The 26,644-nt window shown below is 54.4% G+C and overlaps 1 protein-coding gene across 3 annotated transcripts; it reads right to left on the bottom strand.

Annotated features, from left to right (window-relative positions):
• Positions 1–1,932: 1,932 nt before the first annotated feature.
• Positions 1,933–25,962, bottom strand: WSCD2 (WSC domain containing 2). 3 transcript variants are annotated; one of them, XM_041488495.1, is made up of 9 exons: positions 25,556–25,962; positions 15,927–16,844; positions 13,090–13,204; positions 11,774–11,958; positions 10,850–10,971; positions 9,538–9,712; positions 8,625–8,789; positions 6,739–6,939; positions 1,933–3,511 (listed from the first exon to the last, which is right to left on the bottom strand). In XM_041488495.1, the coding sequence occupies exons 2-9, from the start codon at positions 16,300–16,302 to the stop codon at positions 3,159–3,161; spliced, it is 1,692 nt and encodes a 563-aa protein (XP_041344429.1). In that variant the 5' UTR covers positions 16,303–16,844; positions 25,556–25,962; the 3' UTR covers positions 1,933–3,158. The 3 variants fall into 3 exon arrangements, with proteins under 3 accessions (XP_041344429.1, XP_041344430.1, XP_041344431.1); XM_041488496.1 differs by lacking the exon at positions 25,556–25,962 and adding an exon at positions 24,719–25,260; XM_041488497.1 differs by lacking the exon at positions 25,556–25,962 and adding an exon at positions 19,519–19,623.
• Between the last annotated feature and the right edge of the window lie 682 nt (positions 25,963–26,644).

A 26,644-nucleotide genomic window follows, 5' to 3' on the forward strand; every position in this document is an offset into this window, starting at 1 on the left:
TATGGAAGTTCTGCTGCTGAGAGGGGGGAATTTCCCTTTATTTTTAAACACAGCTTCATGGGATTTAATTTGGGAAGAAGGGGAACTCCTTCTCTCTGAGCCCCGCAGCATTGTTTGCATCACTGGGGACATTGCCCAGAATTTCCTGAATCCTCCCCAAAGGAGCATCCACTCCCTTTGCCAGGAAGGAATCTGAGACCCTAGCCACACCTGGCATCACCTACGGCATCACAGCGTCCAGGGAGCAAAAAACGCACCCGGAATTGGGGGAAATGCGGGAGTTTTTGGTGCAGACGCCGTTGCCTCGGCAACAGCTGAGAAACCCCTGCAGCCCTGGAGGGAGGAATGCTGCAGCAGGACCGGGAGGCAGGAAAACGCTCCCGGGGATGCGAAATTGCCAAAAATAGATGATTTTTCCTGCAGGAATCCAGGGAGGAGGAGGAAGGGGGGTCACGGTCCCTCCAGCCCCACAGCAGGGCAGGGCAGGGCAGGGCTGTGCCCAGCCAGGGATGCTCAGGCTGAGTCAAGCGGAAAGATTCCCAGCTTTTCAAATCCTCATGGAAAGAAAGGCTGAGTGCTGCCTCCCCCAGGCAGCCGGGCGGGCTGTTAAATGTCAGGAGCTTTTCCCAGGAAAATGATGAGGGAAGGGTGGTTGGCTCCTTTTTCCAGGGGGAATAGGGATTTCATCCTTACGTGCCGGTTCCACGTGGTTAAAATACAGCCCAGCGTTTAATAAATAAATAAAAAATCAGAGTGTGTGCTCTGGGAGGGAGGAAGCCACTCCTGCATCAGTGGGATGTGGGGAAGGGGGATCCCAGAATCCAGAGGTGCAGCCAGATGTGCAGCACGCCCTGACATGGTCATAATATCTATAATATCTTCCAGCTGCTCACTTTCGGTGCAATTCAAATTTAGGGGGGAAAAAAAAAAAAAGAAAAAAAAAGCAATTGTGGCGTAATGAAAGCAGGGGAAAAAAAATAAAATAAAAGGATGTAAATTGGTACTGCTGGAGTCTGGGGATATTCCCAGGCTTTTTTGTGGGAAGGGGTTTGTGGAGGTGCAGATGTGGAGTCCCCCCTCCCTCGTCCCAAGCTGCAGCCCAGGCTCCGAGCGCCGCACGCGATGCCATCCCTTAATTGTTTTATCTGGGCGATTAATTGGCTTTGAGGGGTTAATTACTTCCGAGGGGCGGGAGGGAGCGCTGCCCCTCCGGCGGCCGGGGCCTGTCAGAACAAATCAAGGCCGAGGTGAGGCATCATCCCTGCTTAAAAAAAAAAAATAAAATAGGAATTTCACCAACTCCAGATTAGAAATAAGGGATAAATTGCACCCAGCTATCACTCTGGTGCTGAGGAAGGTCAGGAATAAATCCTGCAGTGAATCTCCCCATGCATCCCATTAAATCTGTCTGTAAGGACACTCTCAAGGTACTGAAGCTCCCAAAAAGGAGCAGCTTTGGTTGTCAACACAGAAATGACATTAATGGGATTTAAATACCTGTTAAGGGGTTTAAATGCAGAAGTGGATTAATGGGATTAAAGGGGAGAGGAGCTGTTCTCCCTCTGCTCCCACAGCCCTGGTCTGGGATGGTGGGGGGTGCTCAGGTGGCCCCACAAACACACGGGGAGGCAGAGCAGCAACAAAACCTCTCCTTTAATTGCTGGGGTACCCTGAGGGTTTGTTCTGATGTGATAACTCCGGGGCTGCCATGAGCAAAGGAGTGTGGGCTCAGCTCCAATCCCGCTGCCATGAATGCCAAAAATACCTCCAGCTGTTTGTCAAGGGAAGAATTAGAGTTAAAGAGTTAAAAAAGAGTTAAAAGGGGTTAAAGAGTTAAAAATGGGGCAGCTGCTCCCTCTGAACCAATCCCCCACCTTCTTCAAAGAAAGAAGAAGCGGGAGCCCCCCATCCCAGCTCTGCTCCACACACACGTTAGAAAAATAGATTTTTATTGAAATTCTCCTTTTTTTCTCCAGGGAGTTTTCTTCTCTCTTGGAATAGAGACCAAGTGTGGTCTCTGGATTTGACCTGTGCCTGCATTTCTGTCAGGATCAAGAATTAAAAGCCAACTGGTGAATCTCTAACTCTAGAAAAGGCTGCGTACAATATATGGCTTTTGCACCTACATCCAAGGGGTTTTGCGGGTTGGGAGCCTTGGGGAGCTCGTTTGGGACAAAGCCAGGATGGGGAGGGTGGCATGGGATGAGGGGACAGCCAGGGACCACATGCAGCTGTGCACAAAGCCAGCCCGGAAATCGGCACATTCCCGGTGTGTGGGATCCTTTGGTTTGGCTTTGGGGCACCCCAAAGCTCAGCCCCAGGGTGTGCTCCCCACGGGGGTTGGGTTGCAGTGTGGACCCTGCTCCTGGCCCCCCAAAAATGCTCCTGAGGGGATGTTCTGGCTCATGGGCTCTGAAACGAGGCCTGGATGAGCTCGTGGGTCCCAGCAGATCCTCTGTCCAGGGAAAATGTCCCCCTCTGGAGCTGCATCCACAGGGAAGAGGAGCTTCCACTGTAGCCACACTGGTGGGGGTCATGGGCCCCCCCAGAGGCTGGAGCAGCAATTTTTCCTGGTGCTGTGGATGGGGAATTCCAGAGAATTCTCAGGGAGCCACAGGATGGCTCAAGGGGCCACAGCCACCAGGTTTGGGGACATTGCACAGCACGGCCTTGCCATCCCATAACCTCAGGCAGGATCCACGGGGGCATCGCCCACACAGTGCCACGCCCGTGGTCCATCCTCCCTTGGGAAGGCTGAAGATTCCATCAAGCACAAGTGGAATCCTTGCAGGGCTGGGATTTTGGGGACACCCACCCCAGGGAGCTCAGCTCCATGTACATCAGGCACGGCCTGAGCAGCTCGATGTCCCCAGGAGAGCCTGAGGGGACACAGACATCCCACTGCACTTCCCAGGAAGGCTGGGGCAGCCAGAACAGGAGCAGGGACCCCGGGGGAGCAGGGAAGGCACCCTTGTCCCCAGGTTGGCCATCAAAAAGCTCAGCGGCGGCTGGGGACCTGTGGTGGCTCATGCAGGGAGTGACCAACAGCTACAGCAGCACATGGAGGGTTAAAAGAGGAGCCACCCACTGGGTGGAATTAAGCAGAATCTGGGAGGACCGAGCCACCCTCGGCCACAATCCCCCCGCTGCGGTCACCATCATCTGGGGTAATAATCCTCAGGGACCCCCGAGAGGTTGCGGAGCTTCAGGGCCGCGTCCACGGTTCGGATGTAGCCGCTGATCACCTTCCTCATCTCGGCCGTGTAGGGGTCGTACTCCAGCTTCCTCAGCCCCGAGCGCTTGAAGTTGCCGTCCTTCTGTCCCTCCACGCACAGCAGCCTGTCCTCGCAGGCCGTGACGCCCAGCAGGGCCACCATCCTCTGCAGCTGCGCGAACAGGTCGCGTTTGAGGTCCTCGAAGTGCACCACCAGCACCTTCTTGCCGTAGCGCAGCCAGTCCAGCGTGTGGGTCGCCCACCACGGAGCGTAGTTGGCCACAAACTCTGGCCACTCTGGGGGGGAAAAAAAGGGGACAGAGGATGCGTGTTGGAATTTCACCCAGTTAGAGGAAACTACGCGGGTTCGTGAAGAAGAAGGTGCAAAAAAAACCATCTAACTCACACACAAAATTCTCCATCTTGGCTAAATGGACCATATACTAAACCATGTATTATATACTAAAACCCCAAAACTTATATTTGGGGTTTTAGTATATAATATATGGTTTAGTATATGGTCAATTTAACTTAGATTTGGGGTTTTAGTATATAATATATGGTTTAGTATATGGTCCATTTAGCCAAGATGGAGAATTGACTCCATCTTGGCTAAATGGATCTCCAGCACATTCCCTGTGTGTGGGATCCTTCGGTTTGGCTTTGGGGCACCCCAAAGCTCAGCCCCAGGGTTTGCTCCCCACGGGGGGTTGGGTTGCAGTGTGGACCCTGCTTCTAGTCTCCCAAACTGCTCCTGGCCCCCCAAAAATGCTCCTGAAGGGATGTTCTGGCTCGTGGGCTCTGAGATGGTATACCATATACTAAAACCCCAAATCTAAGTTTTTCACACACTTCTAGCCAACTACACACCCATAATACTGTCACTATAGGACACAAAAAACCACAACGCAGACTCAGCTGCTCAAGGTAAAAGGGGCAATTTGTTTTCTGACTCCAACATTTATAGATTTCCAAAAGGGACGGTGGATTGGAGGGTGAAAGCACCACCTCTCCAAGGACACTGGACAAGCCAACAGTCCATCAAATTTCTCCTCCTCCATAAAAGAACGCAAAACAATAAGTTGTTTACAGAGAGTGTGTGAGGCAGTTCGTTACAAGAATGTAAACATCAGAAGGCTTAGAAAATCTTAAAAAATCAGGGTGACAGCAATACCAGTGCTATTAATCAATTTTGGAAGCCTCTCCACGGCCTCAGGTCAAATGCAGTGTTCTCTTGCAGGTCTGTGTCTTTCAGCACAGAAAGTTTAAAATTCTCAGCATCCAGGGTTCCAACAGATGTGAGTGGATGTTCCCTGTGTCCTCTCCCATCCCTGCTGGAACATCTCAATTAACCTTCTGGCTAATTGATGCTGCCATTCAGATCAGGTGGTGAGAGGGCTGATGAGACACCGATAATCAGCCGCATCTCCCCTGGCAGTGCTGCATTAAAGCTCCAGGCATCTCCCTCTTCCTCGTGTCCTCCCCGCAAAACCAAGGCCTGATTAACAGCTGGACTGGGTTTAATTCCCTGAGGAATCGTTAACCACAGGATGTGTTCCATTAAACAGATCCAGGACAATTCACCTTGTGTAATCACAGCACATAAAACTTTGCTTTGGAGCCGCTCCAGGGATGCCGTAAAATTAATGCCACGGAACCAAACAGGGGCTTGGCCTCTGCGGGGCTGGGAATGGGCTGGGGGAAATGGGAAAACACCCCCTCAGCACTGGGGGTGAGGCTGCAGAGAGGGCCTGGGGATTTTTTTCCCAAATATGCCCCAAAATTATTTCCTGGGAGAAGAAAATAATTTGGAGAGCTGGGCTGCAGGGAAGGCCAAGAATGGGACCCTCATGCTTCGTGTTCAGGGGCCTCTCCAGCTGGGAATGGGGTCACCAGCCATGCAATGGAAAATCTCCATCTTTCCCAGCACTGGTTAATTAACCTGATGATTAACCCATTGGCTAATTATTCCACACATCCTCTGGAAAGAATTTTGTGATGTATTTGAAGTGCATCCAACCAAGACTGTGGTGGCATGGTCCCCTCTGGATCTCCCTCCCCTCAAAGACATGAGGCCTGGGACAAGCTGGGGAGGGGGTTGGGATTGGGAAGGCTCAGGAGGCTCCCTGTGATCCCTGGACAAGGATTGGGAAGGTTCAGGAGGCTCCCTGTGATCCCTGGACAAGGATTGGGAAGGCTCAGGAGGCTCCCTGTGGTGCTGGGATAACAATCCTGGCTCTATCCACAGATGGATGGGGGAAAAAAAATCAACCAAGAGGCTCCTGTGCCACACAGTGGGGACAGTGCCAGCCCAGGGACACAAGGCTGAGGAAGTGGGGGACACCACACCCACTGGTTTTTTGGGATGGGGAGAGCAGGGCTGGGCTGTGCCCAGCACTGTGAGCACATGGAGATAACGAAATCCAGGCACATCCCAGCCACAGCAGCCAAAGCTCCCCTTAAATAAACTCGGAATTAAGGGTAGCAGATGTTCAATCAAGCTAAACATTTTAACTCTTTCCAATGAAGTCAATCCCACAACAGCAATTTGGAAATTGCTGTAATTAAGCAGCCTGTGGCACACGCCTGCGCGTGGGAAAGGTGGTGGCTGGGGAGCAGCTGGACACATGGAAACAACACCTGGATACCGCAGGGATGGGCTGGGGACTGCCACCACTCCCTGTGGTCACACTGGGGACAGGACATGCCCATCCTTGCCTGGGCCTGCTGTCCTGTTCCAACCCTTCCCATCTTGTCCCACCCAACATGGGAACCCATGGCCATCCATGGTCACACCAAGAGATGGCCCCAAAGTGGTGGCACACTGGGACCCAGGACATTCCTCTGGCTGCCCTGGGTGATTCAAGACCCTGGCAAGCAGCTCAGAGACCTTGGCACGGAGTCAAAAACACCTGTGCCTTCGGTTTTAGTTCATGGAAAAAATTACCAACTTTGTTTGAAGACTTACAAGCCACAAGAGTTTGAGTAGAATGATAGTTAATTCATCATAGGGTGGAAAAGTAGAATTTTGGGGTTTTAGAATAGGGGTTCAGGAGGCAAGGTGGAGGAATCTGGGTGTGTCCTGTCCTTCTTCTCCTTGTCCTCCATCTTCTGCTGGTATGGTGGCACTTTTGGATTGGTTTAGAGTAGAGACAGACTTTCTAACATAGGTGATAGGTATTGGAAAATTATTATAAATAAAGTAGTTCTTAGTATAAAAAATTAACACCACCCCAAGGGCAGGCGCTGTGCCACAACCCGACCTGCAGGACAGATCTCAGCAGGTCAGGGAAAGAATGTAATAGATAAGAAAAAATAAAAAACCTTGAAAAGCAGAAACAACGAATCTCGACTTCTTCTTCAGTCGCGGGAAAAAAGAGACTTTTCTAACACCTCGGGGTCATCTCAACCACAGAAACCCGAGAACGGCACAGCCCAAAATTTCCCCCCATGGACACCCAACTCCAGCTCTGCTGGGCTGTCCCAACCAATTCCCAGCTCTCCCAGAGGATTCCCTGCCCTACCTTTGCCCTTCCAGTGGGCGTGGGCGGCGAAGCCGATGTGTCCCCCGTACTTGCGGTTGAACTCGGCCATCAGCGCCTTGTAGGGGTTGCGGATGAGCAGGATGGCCGAGTCGAAGGACTCGATCTCCTTCTGCCCACTCTCGTGGGTCTTGATGCAAATGGTCCTCCCACTCCTCCAGTGGTCCCGCTCGCCCTTGAATCCTGCCGGGACAGAGTTGGGATTAGTGGGAGTAATGGGGAGCTGGAAAGGGGCTCAGCCTGGGGAAAAGGAAGCTCGGGAGGACCTTGTGGCTCTGCACAGCTTCCTGATAGGAGGGGACAGCCAGGGGGAGTCGGGCTCTGCTCCCAGGGAAAACCAGACAGGATTGAAGGAATTGGCCTCAAGCTGTGCTGGGGAGGTTTAGATGGGATATAAGGGAAAACGTCTCCACACAAAAGGTGATCAATCCCTGGCACAGCTGCCCAGGGCAGTGATGGAGTTCCCATCCCTGGAGGGATTTAAAAGCCTTGTGGATGTGGCACTTGGCTACGTGGTGGCCTTGGTAGTGCTGGGGGAAGAGTAGGATTCAGTCTCAGAGGGCTTTTCAACCCAAAGGATCCCACGGTTCCATGAAAGGGAGCATCACAAGGATATCAGGTTGCAAAATCTAGTTGGATGATGAAAGCAGCTGGGCCGTGAAGGAGGATTTGCATCCCTCTCCCAGATGGAAATCATTTATTTTCCCATGTTATGAGTCTCATAAAATTGATGAGTGGGTGGCTCACAGGCACAGGGGCCCCTCAGGGTGACATCTCCCTGGCCACACTCAGCTCTTGTGCCTGTTCTTAGGGGTCAAGGGCAGATTTAATGGCTAAAACCTCCCTGAGCACAGCTGAAACTCTCCCAGTAATAAATAAATAAAGGGAAATCCTTGTGCCTGTGGGGCAGCGGATCAGCCCAAGGTGGGGGTGATGCCATGGGGGGTCCAGAGAGGGGACCCTGCACTGAGCATGGGGCTGAGCCAGCATCAACCCCAGCCCCTGGAATGCACCTGGAGTGCAGGATAAGCTGGAAGGAGCTGTATTCCATCAATTAGAGAGGTGTAATTGGCTCTCAGCAGTGGATAAATCTGCTGGTTGCCTGGATACCTCCTGGCCCCTGCGACAGGGAACGAACACGGAGCCCACGCTCGTGAGGCTCAGCAAAACCCAGCCAAGGCTTTTCCCACTGCTGCTCCCTTCCCTGGGATGCTGCTGCACCCTGGGGGCTGGGGCAGTGCTCCCTCACTGAGCATCTCCCTCCTGCAAGGCTGGATTTGGCAGGAATTGGGAAGGAATTGCTGCCTGTGGTGTCTGGAAAATGGGGATTTAGGGAATAGCCTGGGTACAGACCCCACCAACCACATGGCACAGATACAGATCCCAGCAGCTGAGGAGCAATGGAGAATTTCCTCTCAAAGCCACGAAAAGTGAAGGAATAACAGGAGAACCCTTCAAGGTCTCTAGATAAAATTGTTGTGAGTGGTTCTAAACTCGGGGAGCTGGGAATGGGGTGGGTTATTAGAACCAGAATCCCAAAATGCTTTGGGTTGGAGGGGATCTTACAGCTCATCTCATTCCAACACTCCTGGAAAAAGACACCTTCCACTATCCCAGATTGCTCCAAGCCCTGTCCAGCCTGGCCTTGGACACTCCCAGGGACAGAGCAGCCACAGCTTCTCTGGGCAACTCCTGCCAGGACCTCCCCCCCCTCCCAGGGAGGAATTCCCTCACCAGGACCCTCCATCCCAAACACCACGGAGCAGCAGCGCTCACACCCAGCACTGCTCCGCCCTTCCTGCAGCCCCTGGGACATCACCAGGACTGTCCCCAGAGGGGGTGGGACCCCAGCAGCGCCCTCCCCTCACCTTTGTTGTAGAGGGAGCCATCAAAGTAGTAGCTGCCGGTGTAGAAGCCGGTGGCCAACTCGATCAGGTGCCGGGCCCAGGTGTTCCCGGCTCCAGGAAAGCTGGCCAGGGCCACCAACTGCTTGGCACGGCTGGGCAGGAACCTCCTGTCCATGCAGCGGTTGTCTGCAGGGAGACACATCAGGAATGTGTCATGGAAACCTGCTTGTCCCACTAGGATGTCTGAGGAAATGCTGCCTCTCCCAGGAAAATGCTGGGGAAGGGCGAGGAGGTGGCTGGGCAGGGAAAGGTGCCCTGCCTAAGGCTTAGAGGGACATCCCAAAGGGTCCTGGATGCCTCAAAGGGTCCTAAACACCCAAAAAGTCCTAAGAGGATTTTTCCCAAGAGTTCTCTGTCATTCCCAGCTGTGTGTTAGGGAAGAGTGACTAACAGGGATTCCTGTGCCAAGAAACATTCCTGCTTTTTTGATGAATCAACGAGCAACGTTTCCAGCACAGCCCCAAACACCAAAGGATCATGACAAGTCTGACCCAAAACCACCTGAATCTGGGTCCTCACTTGCTCCCTTCAGTCCTTTCCTCTCCCAGGAACAGTTTTCCTTTCTGCCAGCGCTTCCCTGGCTCCCTGCTCTCTCAGGAATGTTCTGCCTGGTCACAGCCGTTTTCCACCCCACATTTTTCCCTGGAGCTTGTCCCCTCTGGATAGTAGACTCCCATGGGATCATGGAGAGGTGGGAGAAGCCCTGGGAAGGAGGAATCCTGCCAGAGGCAGAATCTGCAGCTGAGCCAGGCAGCAACCACATCTCACCAGGGGAGCGCTGATTTCCCAGGGGAATTAAAAACCTCTCGTTTTTAACGGGATCCTCACACTCCCAGCTGGCATTTTTTTGGGGGAAATGTGGGGAAAAGCTCACCCTGCACTTGTGTCTGGTAGACCAGCAGGAACTCGGCAGAGCCGCAGCTCTCGAACTCCTCGGCGGCGCATTTGTGCGCGCAGAGCTGCTCGTCCTCGCGCTCGTGCAGCGGGAACAGCGTGCTGGGAAAGCCGCAGCGGCACGTGGTGCCCGCCAGCGCTGCCAGCGGGAATTCCTGCAGGGATGGCCAGAGGGAACGGCGCTGGCACCACCCCCCAGCCGTGGCAGAGCCTTCGCCCCCGGCGCCCGGCCACGCCGGGCAGCGCGGGGTGGTTTGTAACATCCTTCCAGAGCATTCCAGCATCATTCCGGAACATTCCAGCATCCTTCCAATCCCAGCATCATTTCAGATCTTTGCCAGCATCCTTCCAAAGCATTCCAGCATCATTCCAGACAGTTTCCAACATCCTTCCAATCCCAGCATCATTCTAGACCATTCCAGCATCATTCCAGACCATTTCCAGCATCCTTCCAATTACAGCACCATTCCAGACCATTTCCAGAATCTTTCCAATCCCAGCATCATTCCAGACCATTTCCAGCATCATTCCAGAACATTCCAGCATCATCCCAGAACATTTCCAGCATCCTTCCAGTTCCAGCACAATTCTCAACATCCTTCTGATCCCAGCATAATTCTAGAACATTCCAGCATCATTCCAGAACATTTCCAGCATCCTTCTGATTCCAGCACCATTCCAGACCACCCCTACATCCTTCCAAGTCCAGCATCTTTACCCCTTATTTCCAGCATCCTTCCAGCCCATTTCCAGCATTCTTCCAGCCCATTCCATCCTTCTGATTCCAGCATCTTTCCAGACAATTCCAGTGTTGTTCTAGCCCATTCTATCCCATTCCACCATCCCTCCAGCCCTTTCCAGCATCCTTCCAATTCCAGCATCTTCTGCCTTATTTCCAGCATCCTTCAAATTTATATCAAGCATAATTCCAGACCATTCCCAGCATCCTTACAGCCCACCCCAGCATCCATCCTCCATCAGTTCCCACTGCCAACCTTTCCCCTCCCTGCTCGGAGGCACCGTGCTCCAGGATGAGACCCCTGGACGAGAGCAGGACCCCATGGTGTCTCCTTTTAATGTCCCTTCCAACCTAAACTCTAATTCTTGGATGCTCCTTCCCAAACTTTCCCAGGGCTGCTGCTGGCTCCACTCCCTCCTGTGGCAGGGACACAAATCCATTTATCCTGTTTTTGGAAACATGAAAATGATGTCCCTAAACTGGGTTCAGATCTGCCGGTGTGACTCTGATGATGATGGAAACAAAGATGAAGAAGAGAAGTTTATCCCAGTACCTTTTCTGTGCAGAAATCCACACATTTATCCACGGACATGTTGAGCATGAGCTGGCTGGCAGGCAGGGCGATGGAGACGTTTTCCGGCCGACGGAAGCAGCCCCGGAATATCGCGCTTCCATCTGGGGGAGAAGAGAGAGAGAGAGAGAGAGAGAGAGAGTGTGAGAGAGGCCCCAGTGACACTCCAAAAATGACACTGCTGCCACTCCGTGTGACACGGCATTCCCGACTGCTCCAGTGGCTCCTGGCCCCTCCAGCAGTGCAGCCACATGGATGACGCTCATCTGGCTGCTGACGAAGCAAAATCAGAGCAAAACCCCGGCAGCAAAGTCAGGGATATTTTATTTTCCTGGCTGTTTTTATCAGCTCCGTGATCCCAGGGATGGAGCAGGGGCAGAGCCAGGGAGGAGAGCAGGGCCAGTTTTGGTGAGGTCTGGAATCAAATCCTTGGTACCCTCAGCCCCTCGTGCATTCCTGGTTGTTGCCATCCCCTTTCCCATTCCTTGGATATGAGGAAAGGTGAGCAGGGAATGTGGGTAATTATAGAGCTCCCTAATTGGGAGCTAATGAGGCAGCACCCTCAGCTCTGCCTGGAATTCCCACACATCCTTCATCCTGCAGCACACACAGGAGACACTGATGGTCCTGTTTGGCCATGGGGAAAGAAATCTCCACCCAAAATTCCCTGAAGGAGGGAGTCCAGCAGGAGTCCTTGGGGCTCCTCATTCCACCCAACCCCAGCCACCAGCATTCCCCACAAGGAGATTCCTGATATTTAGGAACAAAACTGCCCCGGACTCAAGCACCACTCTCCAAGAACCTCCATGGAGCCATGACCCAGCTCGGGAATGCCAGGATCACCCCTCCAGCACCAAGAGAAATCCCCCCATCCCAGGGCTGAGCTGGGATCAGCCTCCAACTTACACCTGCGGGCGGATTCCTGGGCCAGCTCCAGGCGGTAGATGGAGAGCCGGTTGATCCCGCCGCAGGTGTTGCTCCGCTCTCCCTTGCATTCCATGTTGCACTCGGACTCGCTGGCGTTGGACGCCTGGATCTTGTGCCCGCAGTAGCACTCGGCCCCGAATTCCAGCCCCGCGTACAGGTACCCCCTGCCCAGGGGGAAACGGGATCTCAGCACATCCCCCGGCTCCAGGGGGTTTGGAAAGGAACATTCTTTCTTACGGCCAGTGCTGGGATCAGCAGTGCATCCCAGGGAATTTTTTTTTGGGTTAATAATCCTTGTAGGGCACTTCCAACTGAAAATATCCCATCCATTCCATTCCATTCCATTCCATTCCATTCCATTCCATTCCGTGGAGCATTCCTGCTTATGGCCAGTGCTGGGATCAGCAGTGCATCCCAGGGATTCGTTTTTGGGCTAATGCCCCTTGCAGGGCACTTCCAACTGAAAATATCAGTTTGGAAGGAGCATTCCTGCTTATGGCCAGTGCTGGGATCAGCAGTGCATGCCAGGGATTCATTTTTGGGCTAATACCCCTTGTAGGACACTTCCAACTGAAAATATCAGACCCTATCCTATCCTATCCTATCCTTTCCATTATTCCATCCCATTCTGCAATTCTTTCCTATCCTATCCTATCCTATCCTATCCTATCCTATCCTATCCTATCCTATCCTATCCTATCCTATCCTATCCTATCCTATCCTATCCTATCCTATCCTATCCTATCCTATCCTATCCTATCCTATCCTATCCTATCCTATCCTATCCTATCCTATCCTATCCTTACTCTTTTCTAGTCTGTTCTATCCTATTACTCCACTCCATTCCATTCCATCCTATCCTATCTCATTCTACCTCCTATCCTACCCTATTTTCCTATCACATCCTAATCCATCATATAATATCATATAATTTAATTCCATTTCATCCTATCCTATCCTATCCTATCCTATCCTATCCTATCCTATCGGAAAGGATTGATGGAGCCAGTGCACAGGGATTCGTGGAGATGTGGGAAAGGATTGATGGAGATGGTGTGCAGGAATTGAGAGGGATGGTGTGCAGGGATTCATGGAGATGGTGGGAAAGGATTGATGGAGATGGTGGGAAAGGATTGATGGAGATGGCGTGCAGGGATTGATGGAGCCGGTGTGCAGGGATTGATGGAGATGGTGGGAAAGGATTGATGGAGATGGTGGGAAAGGATTGATGGAGCCGGTGTGCAGGGATTGACAGAGTGTGTTGGGATCCATGGAGCCCCTGTCACCGTCCCTACCGCTCGGCGCAGTTGTCCTGGCAGCGGAACACCGTCATCTTCTTGTAGTCGAAGAAGGACATCCCGCGCAGGGTCCTCTGCCGGGTGTTGTCCTCGTAGCAGCCGATGTACCGGGCTGGGGACAGACAGGGGACAGGGTCACAACCCTCTGATCCCACCCCTCTTGGTTTTTCCTTAAATAGGGATGTGCAGCAGCATTCGCTGTTTGTTTTGGAAACTCTGGGTCCAAACCAGGCAGGGACACCGTCCGCTGTCCCAGGTTGTTCCAAGCTCCATCCAGCCTGGCCTTGGACGCTTCCAGCCACAGTTTCTCTGGGCACCCTGTGCCAGAGCCTCCCCCTCCTCACAGGAAGGAATTTCTTTCACTGTGACACTCCAGTTCCAAGCCACACTCTGGGATAACACTTCTCACCTCCTCCCTGCTTTCCACGCCTCCTTGGGGTCCCTGAGCCAGCTCACCCCACCCATGGTGTGCCCTCATTCCCAATTATCCCAGCACAGCACAGACCCCACCAGTGCTGGAGCCACCTTCCCAAGACAGCCTGGAGGCCAAAGAGGAGGAGGATGGAGAGAAATGTGCCAGATAACTCGAACCACCAGAGCCATAACTCCCAGTTACTCCACACAGCATTCCCACAGGAATGAGCAGGTCCTGGCAGGTCAGAGGATTCCAGCAGGTGTGGGATGGCTCCAGACACTTGCACGGAGCTGGTGACTGATGTGCATTACCTTCAATCCAGTGCTCCTGACATATGCATGCTGCCACTTATTGGGAAGCCAGCTGGAATAATTAGGGACAGACGAGGACACAAGAGAAGGGGGAGGGTGGGACTGGCAGTTTGTAGGGAGAGGTGGACCTCTCCAGGAGGAATTTTGGAGCCTGTTGGAAACATGGCTGTGAGCAAACACACACATCCACCCAGTGATTGTCATTAAATTCCCCAAGCATCCCATTTTTCCCAGAGCTGGGGATGCAGGGATGGCTCCAGCTGTCTGCCTGGGCTGGCTGGTCCCTGCATCCTCATGGAATTGCTTGGTTGTGTATCCCAGGTGGGAATAGTTGGATTTGTCCAGGAAGGCACCAGAGATGGATGGGGCTGAGGGTTGGGGTCTGTTCCTGCTTCCCTTGGCTTCACTGCCTAAAATCCTCCCTGGCTGGAGGCAGGAGATGCCCTTTCCCACTGGGATTTGCATTCCCGTGGGGATGAGGCCGTTCCCTGGCAGACAGGGCTGTTCTCCACCCACAACTTCATCTGACACTGCCGGGAGAGGGAGGAGGAGGAAGAGGAGGAAGAGGCAGCTGCACATCACTCTCTAAACCATTTTTGGAGCAGTATTCCCTCTGGAAGGATTTCACGTGGCAGAGCCTCCGCAGCCACCTCGTTAAGCTGTCCCCACTTAATTACCAATACCATTAAATCCACCTGTTCCTGACAGATACCCCAGGGCTCCAGAGGAGCAGGGAAGCGAGGGGGAGGAGCTCTGCCAGCCACACCAGGAACACCAGGCACGTGGGATTTCTCAAAATGCTGAATTTCTCCACACCATCCCACTCAGGAGCTGCCAAGATGCTCCACGGGGAAAATTATATTCCCAGAGCACCTGGGAGCAGATAAACCCAGGAATCCCAAGCCCAGCATCCCATCCCTGCTGGCAGTGCTGGGTGAGGTTAATCTTGGAGCACTCGGGACATATGGCCCGGGACACGGACACTGCTTGGGGTCTTTATAGACACAGACAGCCTGGGCTCAGGGACCATCTGCTGAGGCTGCACTGAAGTCAATTTGCATTAATGGATTTGCATTAAATTGCAAAACTCCCCAGAGACCCCTGGGAGCGGGGTCACAATGGGGGAACCCCTTCAGCTCCTTTTAGCAGGACAAAATCCCGTGAGCACTACTTTTCCTTTGGCTTCCATGCCTGGACCGTGCATCATTCCTGGAATGAGCACAACCACATTCTACTGGAGGAGGAGGAGCCCTCCTGAGTGCAGCCCAGGTTGGGGGATCAAGCCTGGACCCCTGGGAAAGCCCCAGTTTGCCGTGGGTTTGGGGGTTCCTGCTGGAGTCCAGCCACCCAAATCCCACAGAATGTGCAGCTCTGGCTGCCTTCGGGATAAATACATACAATTTTGTAAATCAATAGGAATTATTCCATTTTCTTATCCTTGATCATTAATAACAGACCCACTTGAGAAGACCCCAGCCAGGCAGGGATCTCCTGGCCCCAGAGGCCACAGCCCAGCCCTGTCTGCACTTCCATGAGAATCGCAGCCAGCCCCTACCTCGACACAACACCCACACAAACCTGGATTTTGGATTGATTCAGGCCAACAGAATGAAAGCTGAATTTGGCCCCTGGCAGAGCCAAAGGGTGGGAGGAAGATGGGGCACAGCATCCCCCCAGCTGCCACCCCCAAAATCACCTGTAACAGGAAGGGGGGACTCAGAGCTCGGTGATGCACCAGGAGAAAGAGTGAATATGGAAAAGTAAAAGCACATTATTGGCACTTGGGGAGGGAGGAGAGGAAAGAGGGAAGAAGGAGGGAGAAGATCCTTCTGGAAATATTCTCTGGACTGATGCTCTCCAGAGGGGGTTGCTGCTCCCCAGAGCATTCCTGTGGGATGTGGAAGAAAACCTCCGTGCCCCAGCAGCGCGTGCACGTGGTTTATAAATAAATAAACAAATAAATATACATTTCCTGGAGCGGGGGGGGGTGGTCCTGGCAGGGATACACAACCCAAAACTAGCTCAGACACCACTGCCCCAGCTCGTGATGCCCCCTTGGGAGAGACAAAAAGCAGAAACCCCCTTTGGCGCACATCCCCAGCCCTCACCTCTGTCCTCCTCCTTCTCGCGGCCGCTCCTGCCCCTGAGCGCCCGGCTCCGGGGTCCGCCGTTCTCCCGGGATTTCCCCCTGTCCGACGGCTCCTTGGAGGTGCTTTTGAACCAGGGGCCGTGTCGTCGGCCCCTCGCCGGCATCGTCGCTGCCGCCTTGAAGCCGCGGCTGAGCTGCATCACCCCCAGGTAGGGCAGCCCCGGCCCCTCGGCGGCCGCGGGGCTCCGCGGGCTCCCCGGCACCCTGGGCTCCCCGGAGAAGCCGGAATGCAGGAAAACCAAGCTGCCTGCCGCTAGGTACAGAGCCAGCAGAGTGAAGAAACGCACGGGTTTGCGCCGAAAATACCGCTGGAGTTTTAGCAAGAGCTTGGCCATAGCGTCTTCATGCCTTCCCCGGCAGCCGGCGCCGCGGGGAAGCTGCTCTGCGGCTCCAGGGATGCTCCGAGGAGGGGATTATCCAGGCGAGGTGAATCCCGGCGAGCAAATGGGGTGAGAGCTGCAGGGCGAGGTCGTGCAAAGCTGTTACTCGACCCTAAAAAGTCTTGGAGTGCAGGGGAAGGTGGATTTGGAGTCCCCGCCTCGTGGCCGGGGTGTTCCAGCGCTGGCTGTCACCTCCAGCCCCGGTTTATTCTCCTGCCGGCAAAGTCCCCCGGCTGTGCCCCGGGGACTGCGCTGATGGAGGGATCATGTTAAGGAAATCGAGGTTTGAAGGTGATTTGAAAGCCGATCAGCTGCCGCAGCTCCTCGCTCCCGGCGGCACCGGCCCCGTCAGGCATCGCTGGGATGGGAACGGCACCGCTGCCCTTTCAGACAAAGAATGGAAGGTGCCTGGAGGCACCTGGAGCCTGGAATGCTGCCTGGGACGCTTTGTGTAAGGAAACCCCTTTCAGCTCACTCCCAGAGCAAGAAATCTCCACCTGCAAGTGAAAGGAGAGGCACACTCAGGAAAGCGACCCAGGACACGGGAGGATGGTGGCCCTGCCCCTCCAGGGGGTGAGGAAGGCCACCCGCGGTCTTCATCGCCTTCCAGCCCTGGGGAGGGGCAGCTCCACCTCTCCCAGGTGGGTTACTGGGTGCAGTGGGAGCGATGCTGGTGGGGTGAGCCCAAATCCCTGAGCCTGCACATCTCTGCCTCATCGTGCGGGAGAGGTGTTCCAGGATGCCTCTGGGATATGGAAAATTTCCAGTTTCATCCAGTTTCATCCCCAGGAGGATGAGCTGTGCACACACACTCTGCATGGACATACTGCACACCGAGATCCAAACATCTCTGCAGCAGCAGATCCCAGCTGAAATCCATGTATAGGCAGTGGGGTGCTGCTATTCCAGCATCCCACAGGATCAGCCTGCACACCGAGATCCAAACATCTCTGCAGCAGCAGATCCCAACTGAAATCCATGTGGGGTGCTGCTATTCCAGCATCCCGCAGGATCAGGAGCACGACATCCCTGGGTGTCCCTCCAGTCCCTCGTGTCCCCAGGGACCAGAGATTGCCATGACATCCTCTACATCCAGCAGGAGCATCCCCTTTCCCACCGCATGGTGCTGTCCCAGGAGCACCAGGACCATCATCAGGAGCACGACATCCCTGGGTGTCCCTCCAGTCCCTCGTGTCCCCAGGGACCAGAGATTGCCATGACATCCTCTACATCCAGCAGGAGCATCCCCTTTCCCACCAGCATGATGCTGTCCCAGGAGCACCAGGACCTGGTGGCTCTTGGCACAGGAAGGGCAGAGATGGGACAATTCCCTCCAGCCCCACCAGGCTGGACTTCCTGAGAAATCCAGCTGGATTTCTCTCCTTCCAACCCCCCACCTATGGAAGATTTGCTCCAGCCCTTCCTGGGAAAATGCCACGTGGGAAATGCCCCTGCTGACACATCCGAGTGCCCGGGGTGTGCTGCCTGTCACGGTCTCGTCTTATTTTAGGAAAGGAGACGGAAATAAATGGAAAGACAAAGTGCCATTATTTTAATGGCCTCTATGTTCCTGCCATCTGTCTTCAGTTGATTAAATAAAAAATATTGGTGGAACATATGGCATGAATTATACATCAATATTTTAATTTGGTTTCCCAGAGTGGTTATTCAGATACCTCCGGCTCTGCCGCGGGAGTTTTGTGGAGCTCGGGGCTGGAGAGGCTGGGGCAGAGCAGTGGAGGGGCACAACCCCAAACCAGCCCTCCCCAACACAGCTGGAGTAAAGGCTGAGTAACCTCGGAGTAGCAGCGGTTTGGGTTTTTTATGCAGGATGTGGCACCTCGGCATGGCCAGGGAGGGGGGGCCGTGCTGGGAGAGCAGCCCCAGCCCGGTGGTCCCGGGGGTGTTTGGCTGCTGTCCTGCACTCCCTGACCAGGATTTTCTGGCTTTCCCTTATCCAGAACAAATCCACCTTCCCCGGGTTGGGGTGGGAGCTGGATACGGGGTGGTTTGGGGAGCGAATGGAGAGTCCCCAAGGCTGTCCCTGCTCCCCAGTGTCCCCAGTGTCACCCCACCCTCCTCCCCTCCCCGGCTGGCCGCTGCCAGGCTCTGGCACAGCATATAAAGAAGGGGCTTAAATTACTCTCATTAAGCCATCTGGAGCTCATCCTTCTCCATCATGAACTGCGGAGTCACAGGTCAATTACTGCGCATTTGCATATATTCCATTAATGCTTCTGCTAATTGTCTGGAGCAGATAATGGGCTCGGCTCCGGGCTCCCGGGGGCGGCAGGGAGGGCCGGCACCAGTGCTCCCAGTACGGACACCAGTGCTCCCAGTATCAGCTGGGGGTACCGGGAGCTGAAGGATGCAGGAACCATCCGAGAACGCCATTCCCTGCATCCCACCAGCGCTCCCTGGGTTTGTAAGGACGGATCCACCCCCGTGCTGGGGTGAAGGAGCGGCCACCCCTGGTCGCCATCGTGTCCCCAGGGGTCTCGTCCTGTCCCCGACCCCGCTGCCTGAATCCCGCTGCGCTCGGCGCCGGTGCCAGCCCAGCCCGCGGCGTGGCCGGGGGACACTGGTGACACAATTTGTCATCCGAACTAATGAAGCAAACGGGGACAGTCCCCAGCCAGCGCAATGCAGCGGCCTCAGCCTGGCCTCCCGGCGGCTGCTTGGATGGAAAACTGCTGGGACAGCAGGGAACGGAGGGAATTATCCGCCGGGAAATTGTCTATGACCCGCTGTGATCCAGCCCCCTGCTCGCATCCCAGGGGAGGGACCCAGCCCTGGGAGCGGCAGCGTTGGAAGAATCCCCCCGGCTGGCAGTGCCAGGGTTGGGGAATCCCTCCCTGCCCCCCCAGAGCCTTCAGCACCCGGAGCCAAAGCTCAGCAGAGCCCAGTGGGGGCTTTTGCCTCGTTGTGGGTCCGGCCGGGATTGGGGAATGGTTCCCTGCCTGCATCCATCACCACGCTCCTGGCAGGAGCCAAAATCCTCATCGCATCAACGGGACACACTGCTCTGCCTCAGTATAATCCCAGCAGGAGCCGAAATCCTCATCCCAGCCCCGGGATACCTCCTGAGCATCACTGCACACCCAACCCACCTCCCTGAGCCGCGTCAGCTGTCCCATGGCAAAGAAACCCTCGATAATTTGCCAGCTTTACCCAGGGTTATCCATCCCTCAGCGCGTGGAGAGGTGGGAGCAGGTCCGGGATGAATGAAGGGCCCATCAGTTATGGATTTGAGGCTTGTCTTCAAATTGCTCTGCAATTATTGAGCCCCGAGGTTCACTTGTCTTCAGGCAGCACCTCCCATCTGAGCAGGGCCAAACACCCTCACGTGGCTCCCCCCAGCCCGGGAGAACAATGGGCCCATTAAAACCAGCAAATTAACCACCACCAGATTTCCATGAGGAGGAGCAGGCCAGGGGAATATCCAATTTCACCCCCTCATTAACATTTCTTATCACAGGGATGGGGAAAGAATAGGGCTGGCAAACAGAGGGGTGGTGACATCAGTGGGGTGATCCCTCGGGAGGGCTGTGACGCAGGGACTGACCTCGGTCCCATGCCACAGGACGCGGGGACAGCAGGTGCTGCACCCCTCTGGGCACCCTGGGAATGCTGGAATGCTTCTGCCAAGCCTGGAAATGCAGTGAAGGACTCAGGGGATGGGGTAAAAGACCCCAATCCGTGGGGTGCGGGACTTATGGGACACAGGACCCAGGGCATGGAGGTTCCCTGGTCCTGCTGTCACCAAAAGCCACCCACTTGGGTGCAGGGACCACCAGAAAGCCTCGTGTGCCTCTATCCCAGAGCAGTTCCTGCAGCTCCACATCCTCCCCAGTACCAAACAGGGGCACCAGCACAACCCCCAGTGACACCAGCACAACCCCCACTGACACTGGGCACCCTGTGTCACTGGGCATCCCTCAAATCCTCCAGCCTCCATCCCTAGGAGTGTCCTACAAGATATCCTGCAAGCCTGCAAGCCCAGGCAGAGGTTGGGCAGCCCAAGATTCCAGGTGGAGTTGCCCATCCTCTTTTCCAGCCCTGTGGAAATTGATTTTCACCCTTTTCCACTCATTAAAGAAGCAGCAAATGAGATTCACGGGGCTGAATTTAAGCCCCGTTATGGCTGGGAATGAAACTGAGATAAGCCAGGGCTATTCCATCCCAGACCTGGAGCATCCAGAACCTTCCCGTGCCTCTCCCAGGGGCCAGCCGTGCACAGGGAGCTGTCAGTCGCCCTCAAATCAAATCCAAGTTTATTTATTCAGCTTCTCTTTGCCTTCGTTTTGCTGAGAAATGGATTTGTGCCTCCTCTCCGCTGGGGAAGCCTTAAAAGCAGCTGACTCAGCAGCTTCCAGACTCATCCCAGGAAGCTGCACCGGGTTCGGATCCTCATCCTTAAGGGTGAGACACTTCCCAGGCCTGGGCTTCCCTGTGGAGCCCCTAAATCCCCTCCACAGGCCAAACCAGCCAGGGATGCAAAGGAAAAACCTCTCCTTAGGGATTTATTGGCTCAATTTGAAGATCCAGGATTTGCCCATCTGCTGGTGGATTTCTGTGGGGGATTTCCAAGCGTTTTGTGGGGTTTGCAAATCCTCCTCCTTGCTGGGAATCCATGGAGGAGTTTGGACTGGAATTAGGGAGCTGGTTTTGCTTATGGACAAAAACTGGCTTTGAAATATTCTGGGAATTTATCAATGGCCTCAGCACTTTCCCAGGGCATGAGGCACCGGGATCCAGAAGGATCTGGGATCCATTCAGGGCTGCCCCAGACTAATTGATTAAGGTCTCCAAATGCTCCTCTGAAATGAGGTCGTGCTAATTGCACAACCTCCTCTTAGTGCTCCCTGTGCTCTCCAGAGGACAGAGCCCACAGGGCACCAACCCCGTTTCTGCCAGGGCTGAGCTATAAATAAATCCAGGAACATCAGGATGGATCCTGCCCTGGCTTATTCCAATCACTGGACAGAGCTACACGAGCCCAGGGCCTGCAGCCTGGCCCAGAAAGGCAATTTTGTTTAATCAAGTTATTTAAGGAAGTTTAACCCCATTTTTAATTATGACATTGAGCTGCCTGGCATTACAGATTCCCACTGATGTTCCAGACCTCGACTTAATAGATGCTGATTCCTGCCCAAGGAATGCTGATTCCCACCCTGAGGATGCTGATTCCTGCCCAAGGGATGCTGATTCCCATCCTGAGGATGCTGATTTCTCCCCAAGGGATGTTGATTCCCACCCTGAGGGTGCTGATTTCTCCCCAAGGGATGCTGATCCCCCCGAGGATGCTGATTCCTGCCCAAACTCCACAGCCACGGGCTGGCACAGAGTGGGATCACCATGATGGTGATGGGAATTTGCTGTAGGACAGATGAGAGACTCCCAAACCCAATCCCAGCTGGGATGAGCAGCCTGCTCCAGCCCCCAGAAGCAAAGAAATGTTGTTGCCTCCAGACCTCTAACTCCCAGGTAATCCCATCTCCATGGCTCTGCTCCGTTCCCCGGGTATTCTCCTCCACAATGGCCCAAGTGGAGCTGAAAATGGGGAGTTTTTACTTCACGTTCTGCTCCTCCACCCACAATTCCATCAAAGCCCGTTCCAGGTTCTCGGAGGCTGAATTCCCCTCACAAGTGTGAAAAGCAGCTCATAAAGAAAAATGGTTTAAGTCATGAATCATTTAAAAAGCACCCGGCGCTGCCGAAGGCAGGGAAGGAAATAGGGGAGGAAATCGCCGTGGATTGCAGAGAATGGGGCAGGGAGAGGGTCCAGGGAATTGTGGGGTGATGGAAATGAGGTGGCACAGCGGGGATCCAGCTGTGGGGCTCGGAGCTCCCCTCCCAGCATCGTTAGCATTTTCATTAATTAATTAATCTGCAGCAACCCCAGGGGTCTGGGTGATCCAGTTCTCTCCAGCAGCATTATCCCATCTGCCCGGGGTATTTTGGGTGGGGCTGTGGAAGGAACGGGAAGCTCCCTCCTTTGGGATCAGGGGCATTAAATCTGAGTGCTGGGGAGCAGGATCCCAACCTTCCCCCACCACATCCCTGCCTGCTTCCAGCATCCCACCCTGAGCATTCCTGCTGCCGGCATCCACCCCATCCCTGCGTCCAAGGCTGAGAAACCTCAATTTTCCCTTTAATTCCCTATTTTTGGGTGAAACACGGCGGTATTTGGGAGAGGCCACCCCGGATTGCAGGGTCTCAGTGACCCCCAGACTCCCTCTCCCGTCTCTTCCCACCCTCCCGACACTCAAGCCCTTGGAAAAAAGGTGATGTAATTCCTTGGGAGGACGCTGAGTGTCTGTGACAGGGTTTAACCTAAGCAGTTTTAATGTCTCACGTTCGGGGGGTTTCATGCCCAGCCTGCAAAACCCAGTTACGGTTTTCAATCAGCCTTGGGGAGCCGGGATGTGCATCCCAGGGAATGCGCTCCCACCCGGAGCCGGGAGGAGGAGGAGGAGGGGGGCGGGAGGAAGGCCGGGGCTGTTCCCCAGGGAAGCACAGCTGGATCCCAGCCAGCTGCTGGCTCAGCAAAGCTTCCCCCAGACGGAGCTGCCTGAATCCCGGAGGAGAAGGAGGTTTAGGACACACGGGATGGACTTTTCCAGAGGCAGTGCCGGGGCTGACAGCCACCCCTGAGGGATGCACGGCCTTCCCTGCTCTGCTCATCCTCCCCAAATCCTCTGGCCACTCCATCCATGGACACCTGCACGTCCCTGTCGCTGTGGAAAAGCATTCCTGAGCCGCAGCTGCCGGCACATCCCGAGCTGACAGCTCCTTATTCCAGGGAAAGCCAGGACGCTGCTGTTTTCCTCCTGGTGCTTAACGAGGAGGAAAAACCCCGCAGCAGCCAAAGGCTTTCATCCCCAGGTTTTGAGCACCAGAGCCCAGTCCTGGCTCCGGGATTCACGGGAGGTTGTGAGAAGCACCAAAAGGAGATTGTCCCGAGGGAAATCCAGGTGGACCTGCCTAAATCCCATCCCGATGGGATCCACGGGGGCCATCGGGGGGGATTTGGGAAGTGTGACCCCTCATGGGTGCCACAGAAAACTCTTCCCATGGGAGCACCCAGCACCTCCAGCCCAGGATGGAGCCCCCAAGGACCCCCCAGGTAGGGAAGAGCCGAATCCAATCTCCCCATAAATCCCACTCTCAGGTCTGCTCCATGGAGATTTGCCTCAGCCCTCGTTAATCTGGGATTACAGCAGCACTGGGGCAATTAACTAACGAGCTTTTCCAGCAGCAGACAATGCCTTGCACAGCCCACGGACATTAATGGGGTGAGAAGGAGGATTTCGTGCAACACTTCCTTCAAAACCTCCTTCCCCGGGAGAGCTGATTCCTTTCTTTCCCCTCATCCTGCTGCAGGAGGCAGAGGGGGCCGGGCTGGGGAGGGATCTGCCGTTCCCATGGATGCTGCAGGCTCATCCCTCAGCACGGGCAGATCCTGCTGTCCCACGCTCCTTCCCCAGTCCCAGGAGGAGCTCCTGGCTCCACAGAGAGCCAACACATTGGGAAGGACAAATTCCCATGGCAGAGCTGCCTGCTCTGCTCAGTGAGTCCCTGCTGGTCCGAGGGGGGTGGGAGAAGCAGAGATTTTCCCAGGATCTGGACTGAGCCAGGGATGAACACTCCTGGATCCTGCCTCAGCCATGGGAATTGTGAATCTGGATGGGAGCCTGGAGCTGCTGAGGCTTGGCCCAGCTTTCCATGGGGAAAAGATCCCCCAGAAAGAAAGGAGTATTTTTCTGGGAGAGGAAAATCATCCCCAAATCCCCTTGGAGAGCCAGGGCTCCATGGGGGGATTCCCATCTGCCAGGATCCCAAACATCCAGGACCCTAAAAGGCAGGGATATTCACATGGATGAGCCTCTCTGGACCCAGGCATCTGCAGCCCTGATGCTGCAGCTGGATTTGGGTTTTTGAGCACCAGGATTTGGGAAAAGCATCCCAAAAACCAGAGCAAAACCCCTGGGGAATTCTCCTTGGGCCTAATAACTGTTAATAATATGTGGAATATTATAATATAATGTATATAAAAACCATGGTAGGCGCTAATAATATAGATAATATAATAACAAATATAAAACCATAGTATCTGCTAATAATATATAAAATAGATGTAATATAATCTATATAAAACCACAATAATTGCTAATAATATCTATAATGTAATAATATACATTAAGAAAACTAACAACTGCTAACAAATCCTGCCTTGGAAGAGCCCCTGGAGGTCAACAGCTTTGGATATTCCAAGAGAGAGCTCTTTCCCAACCCAGGGAAGGGACAGCCCCTAATGAAGGATAACTCCCAGATAAATTCCCAGAGGATGGAAGGACACAGCACTCACCAGATGAGAAGGTGCAGTGGGCCCGGGCCAGGCTGGGTGGGGGCACCCCGGGGCTGTAATTCCCAGGGCCAGGCTGGGATTCCCAGCTCTGGATTGCCAGGAAAGTTTCTTTAATCCTGCCTTGACGGAGGCCGGGGTTTATAGGGCTCGGCTCAAGGTTACCTTCACGCCGTTCTGCAACTGCCTCTGCTCTCCCTGCTCATCTTTATGTTAAATTATTCCCCCAAGTTGCCAGCATGGATGTGGGAAGAGGAAAATAAACAGGGGAGAGGCTTCTGGCAGGATTACGTTCCCTTCTGCTCCTTATTTCCCCGGCGGAGGTGTTCCTGCACAAAGTCTGGGAAGGAGGATGAGGATGAGGATGAGGAGAGCTCTCTCCTGCCTGGCTCCCTCAGCGAAGCAAAACCCTTCCAAAATCAGCAGAAACCAGCGGAAAATCCCTGCCGGGATGAGGCGGGAATCATCAACTCCCGCAAAGCCGCGGGGGGAACCCGGTGCCCCCCAACTTCCCGCACCAGCAGCCGCCGCTTCCCAGGCACAATTCCCAGGCACAATTCCCGGCGGGCCGGGCTCCTGCCGACCCCCGCTCGCGGAGCTCCGCGCTCCTTTTTTCTCCTATTTTTTAAAATTGCATTTCGCGCAGGGGCGGGGGGGCTGTGGAGGGTGGTGGAGCTGTTTGTTTTCTTCTCTTATTTTTTGGTTGTTCGTTTGTGTGGTTTTTTGGTTTTTTTTTTTCCTTTAGCCCCGGTTCCAACGCGCTCCCCCCGCCGGCAGCTCCTCTGCCCCCTCCCCCGAGCCCTTTTTCCTCCCCCACCGCCTCCTCCTCCTCCTCCTCACCGTCCCCGGGCCCTGCTCCCGGCCGCCGCTCCATCCCTGGCTCCATGCATCCCTGGCTCCATCCATCCCTCGCTGCCTCCATCCGCGGCCGCCCCCGGGAGCGGCGGGGCCGGGGGGGCTCCGGGCGCTGCCCGCGGCCCGGCCCCGCTGCCGGGGGGGCTCTGACGGTGCCGGTACCGCCCGGGGGGGGTTCGGTGATGCCGGTGCCGGCCGAGGAGAGCCCAGCCCGGCTGCTGCCGCTCGGCTCTGCCCGCAGCCGCTGCCGGGCGCCGCTTCTTAATGTCTCCATCCAGCGGCTCCGCTCCCTCCGCCGGCTGCCGGCCTTAACCCCTTCCCTCCCGCCGCCCCCGATGGGATCTTATTTTAAAATTTATTTCTTGTTTTCTCTGTTTTTCAGTGCCGGGAAGCAGCTCTCGGGTGGCCCCGGCCGCGCGCAAAGTGAGGGATACTGAGGATCTGGATCTCCCCGGGAATACGGTTCCATCCTCCCGGCACTTGGGACCGGCCCGGGGATTATTGAATGGAGCCGGCAAGGATTAAATTTACATTTAAAATATAAATAAATAAATATAAATATGTAGATAAACACGTACATTCCATATATAGCTACATACATAAATGGAAATGCATATAAATTATCTAAATAAGCATTCTAAATAAATATATCATTGCTAAATATATCAAAATAAATAGACGTATTAAATATATAATGGGATATATCTGTGGGTATATTTGCTTGCATATGTGGAATTTTTAAAATTTTTTTTTCTTTTTTTTTGTGCTGTCAGATCAATTAAAATTAACTCCAAATCTTCCCGAGCCTGGGAATAAGAAAAAATTGTGACTCAAAAGGGATTAAGTTGAGCGGGAATTTTTCCCCCACCCCTTTTATTGCCAACTTTAAGCGCTGGGGGTGATTTTAGGGGCTGCTGGTGGCAGCTGGGACCCTCATCCCCTTCCTGGTGCGGGCTCTGCTGTGATCCCAACCCCTCAGCATTCCCGGCTGTGGCACACAACGAGTCCCTCCAGGTGAGGAGAGAATTCCAAAGGGCTCCAGAGGGAACTCCTGAAGCTGATTAGGGCAGCACC

The sequence above is a fragment of the Pyrgilauda ruficollis genome, unplaced genomic scaffold, assembly GCF_017590135.1.
Source record: "Pyrgilauda ruficollis isolate IOZ18807 unplaced genomic scaffold, ASM1759013v1 scaffold9, whole genome shotgun sequence".
Lineage (NCBI taxonomy): Eukaryota > Metazoa > Chordata > Aves > Passeriformes > Passeridae > Pyrgilauda > Pyrgilauda ruficollis.